Source organism: Phodopus roborovskii, unplaced genomic scaffold (assembly GCF_943737965.1).
Source record: "Phodopus roborovskii unplaced genomic scaffold, PHOROB, whole genome shotgun sequence".
NCBI lineage: Eukaryota > Metazoa > Chordata > Mammalia > Rodentia > Cricetidae > Phodopus > Phodopus roborovskii.
The window spans coordinates 4,779,756-4,796,569 of record NW_026126511.1 but is presented as its reverse complement, the minus strand read 5'-3'; the positions used below and the strand labels follow the sequence as shown (position 1 = coordinate 4,796,569).

Here is a 16,814-nt window from a genome sequence, read left to right as displayed (position 1 = left end):
ACCTCCCAGCCTACAGTTTAACAGAAACCAGTAAGGCCTTTCCACCCAGGCCCTGAGCTACCACTCAAGTCTCAATGCTCACACAAAGTAAGAACTTAGGAAGGAGGGGCTGGAGAGATGGCCAGTTAAGAGAGAGCACTTACAGAGGACCAGAGTTTGGTAGCCAACACCCATGTCAGTTGGCTCACAACCACCTCTAAGGCAGGCTCCAAGGGAATCTAATCCCCTCTCTGGCCTCCTCGGGCACCGATACACACGGAGCATTCATTAACCAGACACATATCCATGCACACACAAATACACACATACATCCCAACAAAGTAAATTATTTTTAAGTCAAGAGGAAAAGAGCCCACTCCTCACTTCCCAGTATCCAAGCCACGCCCTTCTCTTCCTGGGGGGCTGGCCATGAACATCAAGGAGCTAAAGGAAAGGTGTCCAGAATATGCCTTCTGTTTTGAATCCCTAAAACACGGGCTCTGTGCGCTCCGCCACACTGACTGAACCTTCCCTGTGTTCCTGCCTTGATCTTGTACTTGTAAAATGGGTCCTATGGGTTGGAACAGAGGAGAGGGAGGGGACAGCCCAGGAGAGGCAGTAGAATTCACAGATCCTTCATGGGGACCATCTGAAAGGGCTCCTGGACAGAACAAACTCACAGCTGGAACAGATGCTTTCCCACTTCTGCATCGACAGCGCTCAGCGGATCATCAAGGAGGTAGATGTCGGCATCTTGGTAGACTGCCCTGCAAGGGGAAGAGAGAAATCAGACGAGGAGCACCTCGCTGGCCGCTGTCTTGGGGTCAACGGTGCTCAGTGACCGGATGTCCACTCAAACTGTGTATGGAACTACTGAAAACCAGCGCAGACAGACAAGCCCCACCTTCTGAAGCTTCATCTAGACATACGCACGCGGCGGCTGTTGGAAGACAAGTTACCTTGCCAAGTTCACCCGCGCCTTCTGCCCTCCGCTGAGCGTGGCTCCCCGGTCTCCTATCACAGTCAGATCCCCATCCTCCAAGAGCTGTAAGTCCTGCATGGGAACACGGAGGAGAGAGACTTACAGTTGCTCTTCCATGGTCATCTTCCGCCTTGCAGCAGTATTGTGGGGGCGGGGCGGGGAGAACACACGTGATATTTGATCAGCAGCAAAGGGCTGCTACACTTTCCCTGAGGAGTTAACTACTTCTGAGGCGCTTAACTATTTTAAAAGACGTGTGTCAAGGGATTGTTTTGGACATGGTGACTCTGGCAGTAGAGGGAATGAAGTCCCCACAGCGTCCATAATGGAGACTGACATCATGAAAAGTCAACAACACTGTTCATGGCAAGAGCCAAGACATAAGTGAGCCAGTGGGAGGACTGGAAGGTCCATTTCCCGTTGGATGACCAGCCAGGGCTCAGATGAAGAGAGGTTAGGGTGGAGAGGGCCCACCCAACTGGGGCAATAAAGATTGCATCATATCCAGAAAGGCATCATGTATAGCTCTTCTCAGCTGATGCATGCTGCTGTGTGCAAAGGACAACAGCCACAATGCCGTGTTAGGAGACAATGCTGATGGGGACGGAGGGAGGGACTGCAGCTCCCTCCTACGAAGTTCAAGGGATGGCATGCAGTGGGAGGAATCACTCACAGAGGCAAGCACGCCCCACCCAAGGCAGCATTCTGCACAGTAACTGAGAATTCCCCAAGGTGCAGGGGACATGGACAGAGTGGCGCTAACTAGACAGACCTCTAAGCTGTAGGACATCCTCACGGAGGACCGTGATGCTCTGGGCACAGAAAAGGAGGGAATTAATGACTGAGCTGGGGAGGTGGTAAATACAGACTTGGAGGCGGCCACCTTGAGACGTCCGTGGCCCCTAGGCAGGTTGATGGGAATGCCTTCACTGCAGAACTGACGACAGACTTACTTCATCAAAGGATACCTGAGCCCTCACCAAGGGTCACACTAAGCTCCGCCTGCCTTCAGCTTTCCACCTGAGCCTCGCCTTCACAAGCACGCCAGAGTAAGGAAGAAAATCTACATGAGGGTAGGCCAGGTGGGCAACATGGGTTTTTGTGACATGCAAGCCCAAAAAAAAAGGGAAAGGAAATTAGACTGAACTTCCATTTGAGGATCTAGGAAGGAATCCGAATCGACATTTTTCTTATGATAAAAATTAAATTGACAAGGCACAGAACCCTGTACAGAAATGATGAAACATCCCCCAAATAACAGGATGACCAGGCCTGAAATACCCCACATATGAGAGACATTTACTTATGGCTTGCTTGTGATTATCACCGGTGAGGCCTGGCATAGGCACAGCCAGTTGTGGGATTTGTTGCACAGGTCATACTTTATGCCAAGAACCCTGATTTAATGACAGGTATGTAGAGACAGCGAATGAGAGGGATGGACAAGTAAGACTTTGAACACAACTCTAGTTTGTCACTGTGACTTGTCATTCATAAAAACACATTAACTGTCACCCAAAAGGCAGGAAGTCCCACAAAACAAACAGGAAGTTACTTTCTTTCCACACCATCATACAACACCACTGGCCAACGCAATCTGTGACATGCCAGCTGTAGTCCAAATGATACCACACAAACTCTCTCAGAGAGCGGACTACAGAGCCTCCAACGTCAGCAATCTTCGGGGTCTGTCTGGCCTTTTCCACACTCCAGAAAAGCACAGTCGGGGTCCAGGATGCTGTAAACAGACCCTATGGCGAGCCCTTACGAGCTAGTGTTGACCAATTTTTACAGCCAAAGCCAGAAACAGTTTCCGTAGATGGTTGCCTTAGGTCTATCTGCTAACTTATAGTCTCCTATCAGGTACAGTCAGCTCCCATCAATAATCTATCAGTTTTATTAAAATCGCCATGGGTAACAAGAAGTTCCCAATGTCATTTCTGAGAACCTTCTCTCTTGTGAGTTGTTGTATTAAAAAGGAAGTTGCTGCAACACGTCGTTTTCTTTAAAAAATAAATAAAGCACAATTTGGGCCTGGGCTGTAGAACCTCTGCCCAGTTTATTCTCGGTAGTGCAAGCTGACGATTAGAACTCAAAATCCAGACTGACTAGACTGGATCACCTCAAGCAATTTGTTATTTCCTTAACATTACATGGTTGTGGCGCCACCCACACATCCCAGGGACTTCTTTTAAACACCAAAAAAAAAAAAAAAAAAAAAAAAAAAGTGAAAACTTTTACAGATGAAATCCTAAGAGTCCAGGATCCCCTAGAAAGTGGCATGGAGTGGAGACACTATAAGACACCAGGCAGACTCAGGCAGTGCCGTGGTCAGCCCAGGGTTCCATGACTGCGTAGTCTGCGCAGGTGCAAAGGACCCCTTTAGAAGACAGACCTTCCCCCGGACAATTACATTCTCTTTCCTTCTCTCTTCCCTGCTGTTCCCCCAGAGCAGACAGGGCTTTCCAGTCTCTCTCATCTCTTCTGCCCTCTCTCTGTCTGTCTCTCTCATCTGTGTCTCTTTACCTCTTGTCTCTCTCCTCCCCACACCCCCTCTCCAATAAAACTTCTCACTAAGCTCTATCTGCCGGCCATGTTTGTCCCCCGCTGCGGTCACCCTCGCCTGTCACGGGATCGCTAAGATTCCCCCATGCGCTTACCCATAAAGAAGGGGCTTCAAAAGTTCAGACAGAGATGACTAACAGCTGGTCACCGGCTGAGTGTGGCTAAAGTTGTGTGATGGGTGCCCAAGGGCTCAACACACCAACCTCTCCCCTTCTGTAACTATCTAGTGTTTTTATCCCAGTGAATAATCAGGTGTTGGAACCATGGCTCCCCACTCTTCCGGGAGCCAGGTTCGATTCCCAGCACCCACGTGGTGACTCACAACCATCTGTAACTTCAACCCCGCAGGACCCAACACCCTCTTCTGGCCTCTAAAAGCACCAAGTGTGCATGCAGTACAGGCAAAACTGCCATCCACATAAAATAAAAAAAAAAAATAAGAACACATTTTTTAAGTTAAGGATCACAGAAACAGGTGAGGGTCGTCACAACCACAGGCGTGAGGATCGGCACATGAGGGCACAGAAACAGGTAACAGTGAACAGAACTTAGTAAGACACATTCAAACTAATGAGTGGGGCAGGCACTTAGCTTAGCTTAAGTACTGTGACAACCTGTTCCAGGTCACTGGAAAACGGAGCGTAAGAAACTCAAAAGTCACCACCTTTTTCAAAGCACAGGCCTTGACCACTCTCTCGTAGCGTTCCTTCTCATATTTCTTCCCAAATAAAATGTTGCTCCTCACGGTTCCCGAGAAGACCCAGGGCTGCTGAGAAACATAGGCGATTTTCCCCTGCACACTGACGAGCCCACTGGCCGGAGGCAGTTCACCCAACACTGCACTCAGCAGCGAGGACTGAAAAAGAGTTTAAACACACACAGGCCGTTAGCGTCGCCACAGAATGAAACGTGTGCCGGCCCCTGCCCGGCCCTGCCAGTTTGCCAAGCGTCACCTACTCATGGAAAACAACACAGCAGTTAAAAGCAAAAAACAAAACAGAAATGACACAATGACGCCACTGTGTTTTACAGAAATACAAAAAAAAAAAAAAAAAAAAAAGTACTCAAAAACAGATCCAACTGTAGATATCGACACCCCCCCCCCCCGTCCTGTAGCGCTGACCACGCCCATTGGGCGTGGTTGCTAGGTCTGGGGTCCTGACCCCAGCTGGCCCAGGAGAGCAGCCTGGGTGGATCCCTGGAGAGGGAACTGACATCGGTTATCTGTTTCTTGTGTAAGTGACTTCTCCCCAAATAAAATCATATTAACCTATATTGAACCTGGCCCCATGAATCTGGACCCGTGCATCAATGAGCGACCCTCCCAAATGACCTTCCCCACATGCAATGCTATACAGAATGGCTTGCTATGTGCAGTTAAGAATGCTGTATGAAATACTATGTGTAATTAACAATCTTTGCTGGGTGCTGTAGTGCACACCTATAATCTCAGCAATGGGGAGACTGAGGCTGGAGGACCGAAGTCATCCTTGGCTACATGCAAGTCCAAGGCCATTGTGGCCATTTTGAGACCCAGTCTCGATAGAGAGATAGATTAAAGCTGTGGCCTCGTCCAGATAATCCAGATTGCCTTTACCGAAGTGCCTAAGTTCCAGAAAAGCCATGCACCGATGATGCATCCAATGCACCGGGTTAGTTCTTTATCTGAAGGAGTTCTGAGGGGCAAACCTTCACCATACACAGAAGGAATTCCTGTCCGGTTTATCACATGTGTGCCTACTCCAATCAGAGAGCCAGAGACTATCCTCCTGGCCCAGAACCCAATCCTTCTGAAAGGCAGAGGTGATTGGGTCGGGGCATCTCTGTGCATCCTTTCGTCCAGACACAGCAGAAGCCACAGCTGTACTTGAGCTAAATATGGACTGACAGGACTTGCTTAAGTCATAAGGGGAGGTGTTTCAGCTGGACTGCCTCCCCAGGCCCTGTGGCATTTAGGTGCCACACTGGAAAAAGGAAACACTCTCGTTCTCAGGCCTTCTACCCTGAGTAGCAGCCACATAAGTGATTCCGAAGAGCCAACTTGAAGACTAAACAAAACAAAAACTTACCTTGCCTGCTCCCACTGGGCCGACCACAGCTAACAATTCACCAGGCCTGGCAGTAAAGGAAAGGCCTTGCAGGGTTGGAGTGTCTAATGCCTACGAGATAAAGTTTACAACATGTCTCATTTTAAGGAAGTAACACAATCACTCTGAAAAGTAGAAGGAATAAAACTACAACCACCGATACACACACGTAGCCCATATTTCTTCCTAACTCAACATGCTACGTCTTGACAGCCTTTTCATTCAGTTTATTTATAAACTTGTTTAAACAAATAAACTTAAGTCCAGATTTCTATATGAATTCTAATTTAAGCAGTAGAAAGGATAATGCTGTCTTCTCGTGATGAGGGATTCTTGGCTCATACGAAGGCACTAACTTAGTATTTCTAATAGAGTATCCGGTGTGGGAGGATTTTAGTCATTTCTAAATGTTCACTGGGACCTTAGGTTTTAATCATCTATGGCATTAACTCCCACAAGGTGGCAGAATAGAATACAGACTCGGGACTCAGGATGACTGACAGCATGAAGCCAGGAACAGGGGGGTGGGGGAATGTTCTACAAATACCGTCAATACTGTAACAAGAGAGTGAGCTTAACAACAAAAATTAAGAAATTAAGCTCTGTGTACATTAGTGGGTCAGGTGCTGTGGTCTGCCTCACACCGGTGACATTCATGGCCTGCCTTGCTAAACAGGATCAACAGAATCCTGCTACCATAAAAACCACGGAGGTACAGACAGACTACACACAGAGGGGTGGGGGGTGGGGGGAATAAGGCATACTATACTATCAGAAGTCACATTCCTGGGCAACCTGCACATTTTAACATAAAGAAATGTAAGGCTCTATATGTATGGTTTATCTGAGTATTTCAAATTCAAAATCTTAACACTGTGAGTTCTCTGAAATGACATTTATTGACAGCACATGTGTGGGGCTCCGTATGTAAATTGTCTGGGTAAGACTACATTAAAGCTATATGAACACCAAGGGAGATATGAAGACAAATGTTTATGCTTGGATCTCATCTCCAAGGTTTCCCATATGTACATGGAAATATCAAAAAAAAAAAAAAAATCTCAAAATACCCAAAACTGTGTAACACCAGATTCAAACATTTCAGATAAAGAGCTAAACTTGTACTAAATTTCAAGAAAAGAGATCGCTGGCAATCTTTTAAGTTGTTTTATAGTTTCTTGGTCAAATTTCTTCAAATCAAACCAAACCCACATCTATATCCGACTTCCCATTATGAGAAGTGTGTCCTATGGGATCTTAGCAGGGTACCATGAGCCAGAATAAAGCTTCCTTTCCTCAGCCGACGGCAATCAGCGCGGTGGATGGAGCAGTCTTCAGCAGTAAGCAGTGCACAGACCTTCCCAGTACTTATCACCAACTGTAAGAACTTCTGTCTAAATCCTGCATCAGTGCACTCAGACAGCTCAGCACGCCAATGATGGTAACTGTAGAGAGTGTTGTGGTATAGTAGAGACACTGCTGTCTGTGTGTGTGTGTGACAGGGCCTATTCCCAGATTTGCATTGCCCACGGGGTACATCTGTGTGTAGCACCCAGTTAAGGCTGTGTTAAATTCATCTGAACCCCGAGACATGTGTAAGATGCTTTCTCACAGGGCGGGTATTCTATACAACACACGGAGGGAAATGGTTCTCCCTATCACAAGGAAAAAGCAAACAGCCATCTTTACTCTAGAAAATGAGTTCCCGTAGGGCAGTCCCACCGTGCACAAGGAAGGACAAAATCTGCCTGTCCTGGGTCTTTGTTAGGACAAAGAGGCTCCTGGCCTCTGGAGGTTCGGGCCTGAGCACCCCTGTGTTGGGAGCAGAAGAGGCCAGCACAGCAGCCCCAGGGGCCCCACAGCAATGCTGACAGTGATGAGCCCTCACTGCGAGCTGAGCCACACACCCTGGGGATACAGCAGCGAACAAGGGAGAGAGAGCCCCTCTGGAGCCGCAGAGGTCCTCTGGGACCATTCACTGTGAGGTCAGAGACTGAGTGTGTAAATGGAACAGGGATGATTACAAGAGCTTTCCCTGGTGTGCACCTGACCTTCCGGTGGGCTGTGACTTAAATCCCAGGCCAGGATGACCTTCTCTAGACCCTGAAAAACCCACCCCGACCCAGTGGCCTATCTGGACCTGACCAAAGGGCACTCTGAGCAAAGGTCTTTAATCATCATCCCACAGACGAGGAAGCCAGGGAAACAGATGGGAGAATTCCGTATGGAAATGCAAGCCTGGGGACATTTGAATAAAACTGCCCATTTCTCAGGGTTGCAGAGAGAAGAGAGCTGGCTAGCAGATGTCCTGCCGTGCGGTGTCCACCTAGGGTGTTTTGCAATGGTAATGTGGCCATGGTTCCCACCAACATTTTAAATGGACCTTGCTGATATACCGTGAAACTTCCAGGCCAGTAAAGCACCTTGCAGGGATTCCCATGAGGAGGGAATGCAGGGGTGTGCTTTCCATATCTGGAAACACACTGTTGGCTTGCGGCAGGGTTACGGGGATGTGGTGCCGGCCACACCGCACTTGAACAGGCGTATAAACGGGCAGGAGTCGGTGGCTTGACATGTGTGCCCCAGGGCAAGGGGAGGCGAGCAGAGCTGGGAAGGAGCCCAGGTCGGCTTCCAGCTGGCTTTCAGAGAATTCCAAACTCCAGGAGACCATACTATGCCAATTCGGCTGCAGCCATGGAAAATGCTGGTTGTACTTTGCACCCCCTCCTCACCCCTGCAACCCCTGCTTCTGGTGGCTCCCGGCGGGAGTTACTTCCTTTCGCTGAGGTTAGGAGCACACTGCCAGTCTGCAGGCATCCCATACAGCCTCCTCTTTGCCATCGCCTATCTATTTAACAGACTCAGGCTGCCGCCATGTTGCGGATCCTGCTTCTCAGACGGAGAGGAGTTCTGTGCAGCAGAGCCAATGCTGAGAAGCAGGAGTCCCCGAAGCGGTGGGTAGAGGGATGTGAGGGATGCACTCAGTCCATAAAACTGAGCCCTTCCTCACGGCCCTGCCTGTTTGCCTGCATGCCCATGGAACCCAATGTGGGAAACCCTCCTGGCCTCCCGTTTCACTATTCGGCATGTGTGAAACCCTGCGCCTAGAACCCAGGCAGCTTACTGTGTGGGCATGCTGCCTTCTCCCTGCAGATCGCCACTCGGGTACCCAGGGGCACAGAGCACCGGGGTCCCCAATCTGACCCCCCCAGAAAAAAATACAGATCACAGACTCTGTTCAATGCGCTCTGAGATGATACGAAAACAAGGTGGAAATCTGCAACAATCCAGAATGTACAGTTAATCCATACCATACTGACTGCTACTCTGCCCAGCCCTGTGCATTCCAACACTGCCAATGTCAAAACTTAGGGATATTCACTTCAAACCAAGGCGATGATGGAAATTTTTTTGTGAAAAGGAGATAAATAACAACCTTCAGGAGCCGGAGAAATGGCTCATCAGTTAAAAGCACTGGCTGCTCTTCCAGAGAACTTGGGTTTGGTTTCCAGCACCCACAGGGTGGCCTGCAACAGTTTCTAACTCCTGTCCCAAAGGATCTGATGCCCTCTTCTGACCTCTGTGGGCAACTGCACACAAACATGGGCTCAGACCCACTTATAGACACGTAAAATACGATGATTTTCAAGGGACAACTTTCAAATCCTTTGGGATCACAGCGTTTTGGATTGTGGGAATTTCCACAGAATTCTCAGTACATGACTTTGTAAAATTATCGACATTCTCTTTCACCGGTGCTACGCACGGGCCTTGAAAACCACAGGGGTGGGTTACCTTGTCCCAGAAAGCCGTGAAATCTTGTACGTGCACTATGGCTTTACCATCGCAGGACTCCTGGGCTTTGTGCTGTGGCAGTTCATCGAGCAACAGAAAATTCTAGAGAAAAGGAAAAACACAGCCGATTTTAACCACAGAAATAAAAGTATACACAAAGCAGTGTTTCCACGCCAAGTACAATGTAAAACTTCTCACAGCCTAAAGAGTATTCTGCCTCAGCAGGTAAGAATGCCTGGCACACAGCCTGCCAGTCTGAGGTCAAACCTAGGACCCAAGGGGTGAAAGCAGATATTCCACAGGTGACCTCTGACCTCCACAAACACGCCTTGACATGTGTGTCCCCTCGCACATAATAAATAAATATGTAACAAAAACACTTAGAAAATAAAGTATCAAGAACACGCCATGCACTGACAGATTATATATTACACACACATACATGTGTTTTCATGCACATAAATTTCAGACACATAAGCAAAGTCTTTGCGATGTTCTGAACATGTACACCAGCTCCTCCCTAGCATGAAAATATTGATAAGAAACTCAACACATGTAGAACTGGACATTGGTATCATTTTGGGTTGGTTTGGTTTGGTAAACACAGGAGATGGCAGGAAATGATTTGATAAGTATTTTTCTGGAGACTCATCTTGTGCCAAACATCATGCTAAAGCCAGAAGAAAGGCAAAGGCTGTTCCCAGGTCTTCAAGAACCTAAACATTTCCACTCCCTAAAATACACTGTGAGAGCATCTTCTCACAGCTACCCTGGACAGCAGGAAGGATGCATCTCCTCTCTCTGCTGTGTTCCACCAGTTAGCAGCCAGCCATCGCAATGGGACAAAAAGGACAGAGCCCTGCTGACTGTTAGAGCTGACGGTAACAAAGGCCCACGCGCCACTCAAATGCCGGGAAGAATTCACTGAGAAAAACCACAGCAAAATCTACGCAAAATGGATCAAAGCCCTCGATGTCAGACCTGTAACTCTGAAACTGCTGCACTCGGTGGTTCTCAACCTTCCCAATGCTGTGACAGTTTAACACAGTCCCTGATGCTGTGGTCAGGAAGACAAAAATCATGTCTTCATTCACATGGAACCTAGATCACACACACACACACACACACACACACGGAATACGCAAATCTCATCCCAAGGGAACAAATAAGAGATTAACGAAAGGAAAAATAAAAGAAACAATATTAATGAGAGAATAGGCTTCACGCCACACTGCATCATAAAGTGAATGACACTGAGATGGAAAAATAAACAAACCAGGTGGCCCAGAAACTAAAAGCTTCAGCCTAGACCAACCCTACCCTGCAGCAGTGGCAATGTGACAGACTGGCTGGGGGTCCTCAAAGTCTCACCTCAATCTCCTGTAAAAACAAGACTTCCAATACCTGGCTGGGACACAGAAGCCCAGAGCAACCTCCTGGGGTCTAGCTGCCACCTTGTGACCCAAGCTGAGGCCTGTGGATGATGACAACATTGGCCACACACATTCCTTAAGCCACACAGCCTCTGAAGCCGATGCTGTGGTCATCTCCAGTCCTATCCATTTCCCACAGGGCCTCACATGCTGGAGGACGAGGAGCATTCCAGGTTCCTAGCAGTATGGAACATACCCCTAGCCTGGATCTCATAATAAAGCGGTTCCAGAGTGTTGGAACTTAATGGCCAACATGGTCCCTGCCTCCCGAGTGCTGGGATTAAAGGTGTGCACCACCACCTAGTGGTATGGTTTTGCTTGTTTTATTGGTTTGTTTGGTTTTGTTTTGTTTTGGTTTTTTGGAAGAGGTAGTGGTTTTGGAGAGGTGATTAAGCTACAATACAGGCTCTGTTGTGCCAATGGAATGAAAGCTCTTATAAAGGAGGCTTCACACTGCACCCGGCCCTATTAGTGCTCTGCCATATGAGGACACAATGCCCCAGCCCTCCAGAGCAAGGCAGTGAGCTACCATCCAGGAGGCAGAAGACAGACAGCCAAACCTGCCTGAACCTTGACCTTACACCTGCCAGCGCAGAACCATGGGAAACACATTTCCGTTCTTCATAAATCCTAGAGTTTGGTTATGGGAATGCAGACAGATTAGGACTCCCCTGTAGAAACATGTCCTGAGATCCTTACTAAACCCAGAGATGCAGAATTTATCTTTATTTGGAAAAAGGATCCTTTCTGGTATCACAAGGACAAGGCCACGTGTGGGCTCTAAGTCCAACCCAGAGGGCTACTGTCACGAGGGCAGAAAGACAGACAGGTACAAAACAACCTTGTGGCCTTGGGGACAGACACTGGAATGGTACCCAGGGGCCGTGGGTACTAAGTCACGAGATGAGAACTGTCCCCTGCTGGCTTCTGAACGAGCTTGGCTTTGCTGACACCTAGCGTGCACACGGGCTGCCTCCACAACTGTGACAAGCAGGGACCTTTGCTTTCACAGGAAACCTCACAAGTAGTTTTGCATGGAAACAACAAACTACCTGTGAAAGAAAGGGCTGCACCATGGCGTTCTGAACCCACAGGCAAATGTCACTGACAAAGAGGCATTGAAAACAGGCACCCCCACGGACCTGTAAAGGGAACAGAGTCCATGTCTAAAACTTAAAAAACCCTTGAAGTCTTCAGAATTCTACCCTGTCAGTCCACAAACTCTTGAGTCTGCACAGGACAGGCTACTGCTGGTCACTTTTCACAGCTGAAAAAAAACAACCTGACTCCCAGTTTCAGAGGGTACTGTGCATGGCGAGCTGGCTCCATTGTTTGGAGGCTGAGATGGGGCAAACAATCATGGTGTCAGGAAGAAGAAATGTGGGAAGCTGTGGACCCCGTGGCAGCCAGACAGTGAAATGGAGAAGATTCAGATGATGGAGAAGACTCAGATGATGGAGAAGACTCAGATGATGGAGAAGATTCAGATAATGGAGAAGATACAGATGCAGCCTCTAAGACCAGCACCCACTTCTTCCAAGCGGGCTCACCTCGGGAAATTCCTGCCGCCCCTAGACTGTCCCATCATTTCAAATCCACCAGTGGATGAACCCATCGGTCAGGTCAAGCTCTGCTGCCTGCCCACAGGTCAGGCATTCACCAACCTGTTTAAGGTTAGGATTGCCATTTCTGCCTTCACAAGCCCACATCCAGCGAGGAGGCAGTGGACAGCTACAGCACCACCGACGTTGCCCGGCATCTCCCATGCTCTACCAGATTAGGTCTACCAGATATCTATTCTTCCCTGTTATGCCACAACTTATCTCTCTCCAAGTTCCTCCTCTTGAGAGAATCTCGATTCAGAAGTCCGGGGACTATTCACTGTGCGCTCCTATTGCGGTTACTTTTGTGGCACCTGTCCCCTTCTACAGTATACTCCCCAACACCACCGAACCAACTGTCACACCACTAAGCACCTTCTTCAGACACCTCTCCCAATACACACCATGCTTAACACCCCCTGGAGACCCCCCCCCCAGCTCCTACACCCCTCACCTCCCCGCCTTCACGTAAGACCCCAGCGTCATCACAGTGACAATTGGAAACTGAACACTGAATTCAAGGGCGGAAGGCAGGGAAGCCCAGAGGCCCGATTCATGGAGTAAACCCCCCACCCCCACAGTGGAGAAGTGCGTGCAATGTAACAGAGAGCAGAGCATGTGGTCAGGAGAGCCACAAACGCAGAGTTCAAATATCCACACCTACAGGGAGCGAAGAACCTCTTAGGAGGGGTTTAGGTGCACAATCTGGGCCCAAGGACTCTAGGCAATACTTTGGAAAACAAATCTGAAACTTCATCCTGGCTTTTACAGCAAGCCTTTCCCCTGCCCTATGATCCCAAAGATCACTAAATTCAGCAGAAATCTGTTGCTGTTACTAAATCAGCAATGCTACTGAGAACTAAAAGGAAACAAAGTCATGCCAGGCAGAGCCTATCTGTCATTCTGGATACACTCACAGTCAATCCAACACTTAGCACCGCTGCTCCAGACAGCATCAAGGTTGCAAGACTGATTTGCCCCAAGCAGTTTAGGAGCAGCCACTTAAGAAAAGCAAAGGTCAATGCGGTAGAATTAACAGGCAGGCAGGGAGACCCCTGCAGGAGAAAGGCTCTAAAAGAGGAAGAAACCGTGAAAAGCAGGCTCGAGGGGAAAGGCGGAGAGGGGAAAGGCGGAGTCAGAAAGAAACAGCTAAGAGACGAACTGTTATTAAACAAGGTTTCCTTTTGGCTCAGGCCACTGTCTCTCTGAGGAGCAAAGGTCTTCCAGCCTGCAGAGAAACTGCACTCAACCCAGGCCTGGATTCAGTATACTGAGTCTAGAATAGCATTTCTCAACCTGTGGGCAGTGACCCCTTCCTGAGTCCAATGACCTTTCCACAGGGGCCACCTAAGACCGACCATCTGCACATCAAATATTCACATTACGGTTCATGATTCAAAACAGTAGCCGAGTTATAGCTATGGAGTAGCAAGAAAACAATTTTATGGCCGGGGGCCACCACAACATGAGGAACTATATTAAGGGGGCTACAGCATTGGGAAGGTTGAGAACCACCAGTCTAGAAGATATAAATAAAACTGGTGTGTTTCTCCTACATTGCTCTTGCGGGCACCGTTTCTCAATCGAGAGCCCTGTGACTGTGGTTGTTTATATTGTGCCCATAAACAATCAGGAATCCCTCTGACTTAGCATACTTATCTACAAATAGGACACCTTACGTCACTATGGACTGACTAAGGGTTTGGTGTTCAGAGGATTAAATTTCGCTTTGACGGCGCCAACACTGGAACTGTACTCTACACAAACCTTGATCCTGCGAATGCTGATCACTGTCTCTGACACTTTCTCAATGGCTGAGGGGAAGAAGAGGGTGACCGTCAGCCGTACAGCCCCATACAGGGTCATCGCCACAAACACGTGGCTAGCGGTGATCTGATTGCCCAGCAACACGTAGGTCGTGAAGGTCACAAACAGGATGACTTTGTTTGCGATGAAAAACGATGCCATGTTCATCCCTCTGAGGTAGGAGCTTCCCAGAATCTTGGAAATTTCCTTCCTAGAAAAAGAGGAAATTTATAGGTTTTCACACAGAAACGCCAACACCGAGGTCACACGCATGAGGCCCCATTAGGCAGGTAAGCCTAACAATGAGAGATGGCTCGGTCCCCAAAGGGCCTCCTGCAAGCATCAGAATGTGAGCTTGATCATAGCAGGTACACAAAAAGCCAGGTGTGATGGGTATACTTGAGCCTACGCCACTCCTGAGCCATGAAGCTCTGTGCCGGCTATTTCCGCCTAAGGGGGAATCTACAGTGTTAGCGGAACTATTCTCTCCTCCAGCAAGTTGTGTTACTTCCGCCACCAGTAAGGCGCCTGGCTCAGGACTTACTGTTGGGTGCCTTAGAAGGAATGAACTTGAGCTCTTTACAAAATCTACTCAAAGGGACCCGAATGTTACCCTGCACCTCCAGGAGGGGAGACAAAGACTGGGACCAGCCCGGCTGAGCCACGGGACCCCAGTTCCCAATGAGAAACCCTGCCTCAAAAAGTAGGTGGTGGCCTCCTGAGGAACAGTACTGGGGAGGACCTCTGGCTTCCACATGCATCTGTGCACACATATGTACACACATGAAAACATGCACACGTGTAATCAACAGTTTTTTGCACATACTCCGGGGAAAGCTTCCTTAGAGCCGCATGGGACACTAAACCACTTCACAAACATGGCTGGGGGTACAGGATGACAGATGCATTCAGCTAGCATCCCCAAAGGTAATCCCTGGGCCAGGTCCCTTCCAGGTGACCACAGGATGGGTGAGACACAGCCTGTCCCCTCCACGAGCACGGGAGAGAACTGCACCCCTAAAACTGTGAGATTTTATCCAAAACCACAGACAGAAGCAGCTGGCGCCAGCTTCCTGGGTCATGGAGGAGGCCGTGCCATGCTGGGTAGAATCCACAGAAAAGGGAAAGAAAAAGTGTCTACATTTCAGCTACCAAATCTCAGGTGTCCAGTGCTAGAAGAGGTTATAACGTCTTGTGCCACCGCGCAAAAACAAACAGATGTCAGAAACAAAACGAAAGGAATGGATTTCCATAACATTCACTGGGAGGGACAACGCCCACTCCCGGAGTCTGGCTCCACACAGGACGGCAACAACACCCTCTCACTACCCTGACAACGAGCAGAGCTTTATTTTAAATGTAATTTTCTCAAATTCTTGTATCATGGAATCACTGTTTGTAGGGAATTTGAAGCACTCAGAATTCCATTTTCGTCATCGGCAAGACGTGCCTTGGAAGGCTGGCCATGCGGCGGCTTAGTGGTGTATGGAATAATGCTTGCCCAGAACAAGCAAAGCCCTGGGTTCAATCCCCAGGACCACCAAAAACAAAATCAGAGTGAGAAAGACCGAGACAGACAGACGGACGAGAGAGTGAGAAGTGTAACCTTCGCCTGAAACAATGGTTCCTGGGAGCCCAAGTTAAAACCATGTGCTGGGCCATCACACTTTACTACATTAGTGCCCCACGCTCAAGCTCAATGACGCAAACCACAGCCGAGCTGAGTCACCAAAGGAACAAAATGAGAACTCTAACTCACCGGGTTAAAATTAGGAAACGGAACCGTGCCCAAGACAGCGGTCAATACCAAGGCTTACCTCCTCAGACTGGTAATGAGGTCAGCAAACGACGTCTCCCATGCATACATCTTTATGATTCTCATGCCCGTGATGACTTCATTCATGGTCCTGATCCTGGCGTCCGTGAAAGCTGCAGTCTTACTCCTGAGGGGCACACGTGTGACAGATGAGCCACAGCCAACCTTGGTGAGTCAACCACAGGCTCAGACAGGGACCCAGGGTCAAAGCAGTGAATGCCGCGCTCCACGCTTGTGCTCCCACAACACAGGTGGGTCCTAACCTCGCGCAGCATAAACGCAAAGGCACCCAGGTGGGAGGGGAGGGCAACGAAGCATCATGCCTGACACGGACCCAGCTGACAGAGGTTGAAGGAGCCAGGAGCAAAGGCCTCGGGGCAGAGGATGCAGAAGCTCATTCATCCCATCGGGAAAAGAGTGAGCTAAGAGCTTCAGAGGGCCGGAGCATAGAGCTGGCTCCCCAGGGACCAGAAGGCTTCCTCTTAGCAAAGGGGACACTACACAGACTCAGGAGAAAAGAGCCTGCCGTCACCGTCAAACAACACGGCACCCTACGCCCCGCCCTGTCCCAAATCCGGAGACCGTGATGGAGACTTGCTCCAACTGCAAAGCCCGTTGGGATCAGTCAGCCACCTAGCCTTCACCTTTCCCCTTCCAAGACCAGCCTTTGGCTTACAGCTGGAGTACCCCTTGGCTAAGCCTGAAGAGCCCACAGGCAGCAGAAGAGCTAAGGAGTGTTGATTTTGCATC

The 16,814-nt window shown here is 49.0% G+C and overlaps 1 protein-coding gene across 1 annotated transcript in view; it reads right to left on the bottom strand.

The window, feature by feature from the left end:
- Nucleotides 1-16,814, bottom strand: part of Abcc4 (ATP binding cassette subfamily C member 4) — a 174,255-nt gene that overhangs the window by 109,876 nt on the left and 47,565 nt on the right. The window contains exons 7-13 of the mRNA XM_051195225.1: nt 16,066-16,191; nt 14,210-14,459; nt 9,409-9,510; nt 5,596-5,685; nt 4,191-4,382; nt 939-1,033; nt 660-746 (exon numbers count right to left, since the gene is read on the bottom strand). Coding sequence (XP_051051182.1) covers nt 660-746; nt 939-1,033; nt 4,191-4,382; nt 5,596-5,685; nt 9,409-9,510; nt 14,210-14,459; nt 16,066-16,191 — 942 coding nt within the window. The remainder of the gene's footprint in view (nt 1-659; nt 747-938; nt 1,034-4,190; nt 4,383-5,595; nt 5,686-9,408; nt 9,511-14,209; nt 14,460-16,065; nt 16,192-16,814) is intronic.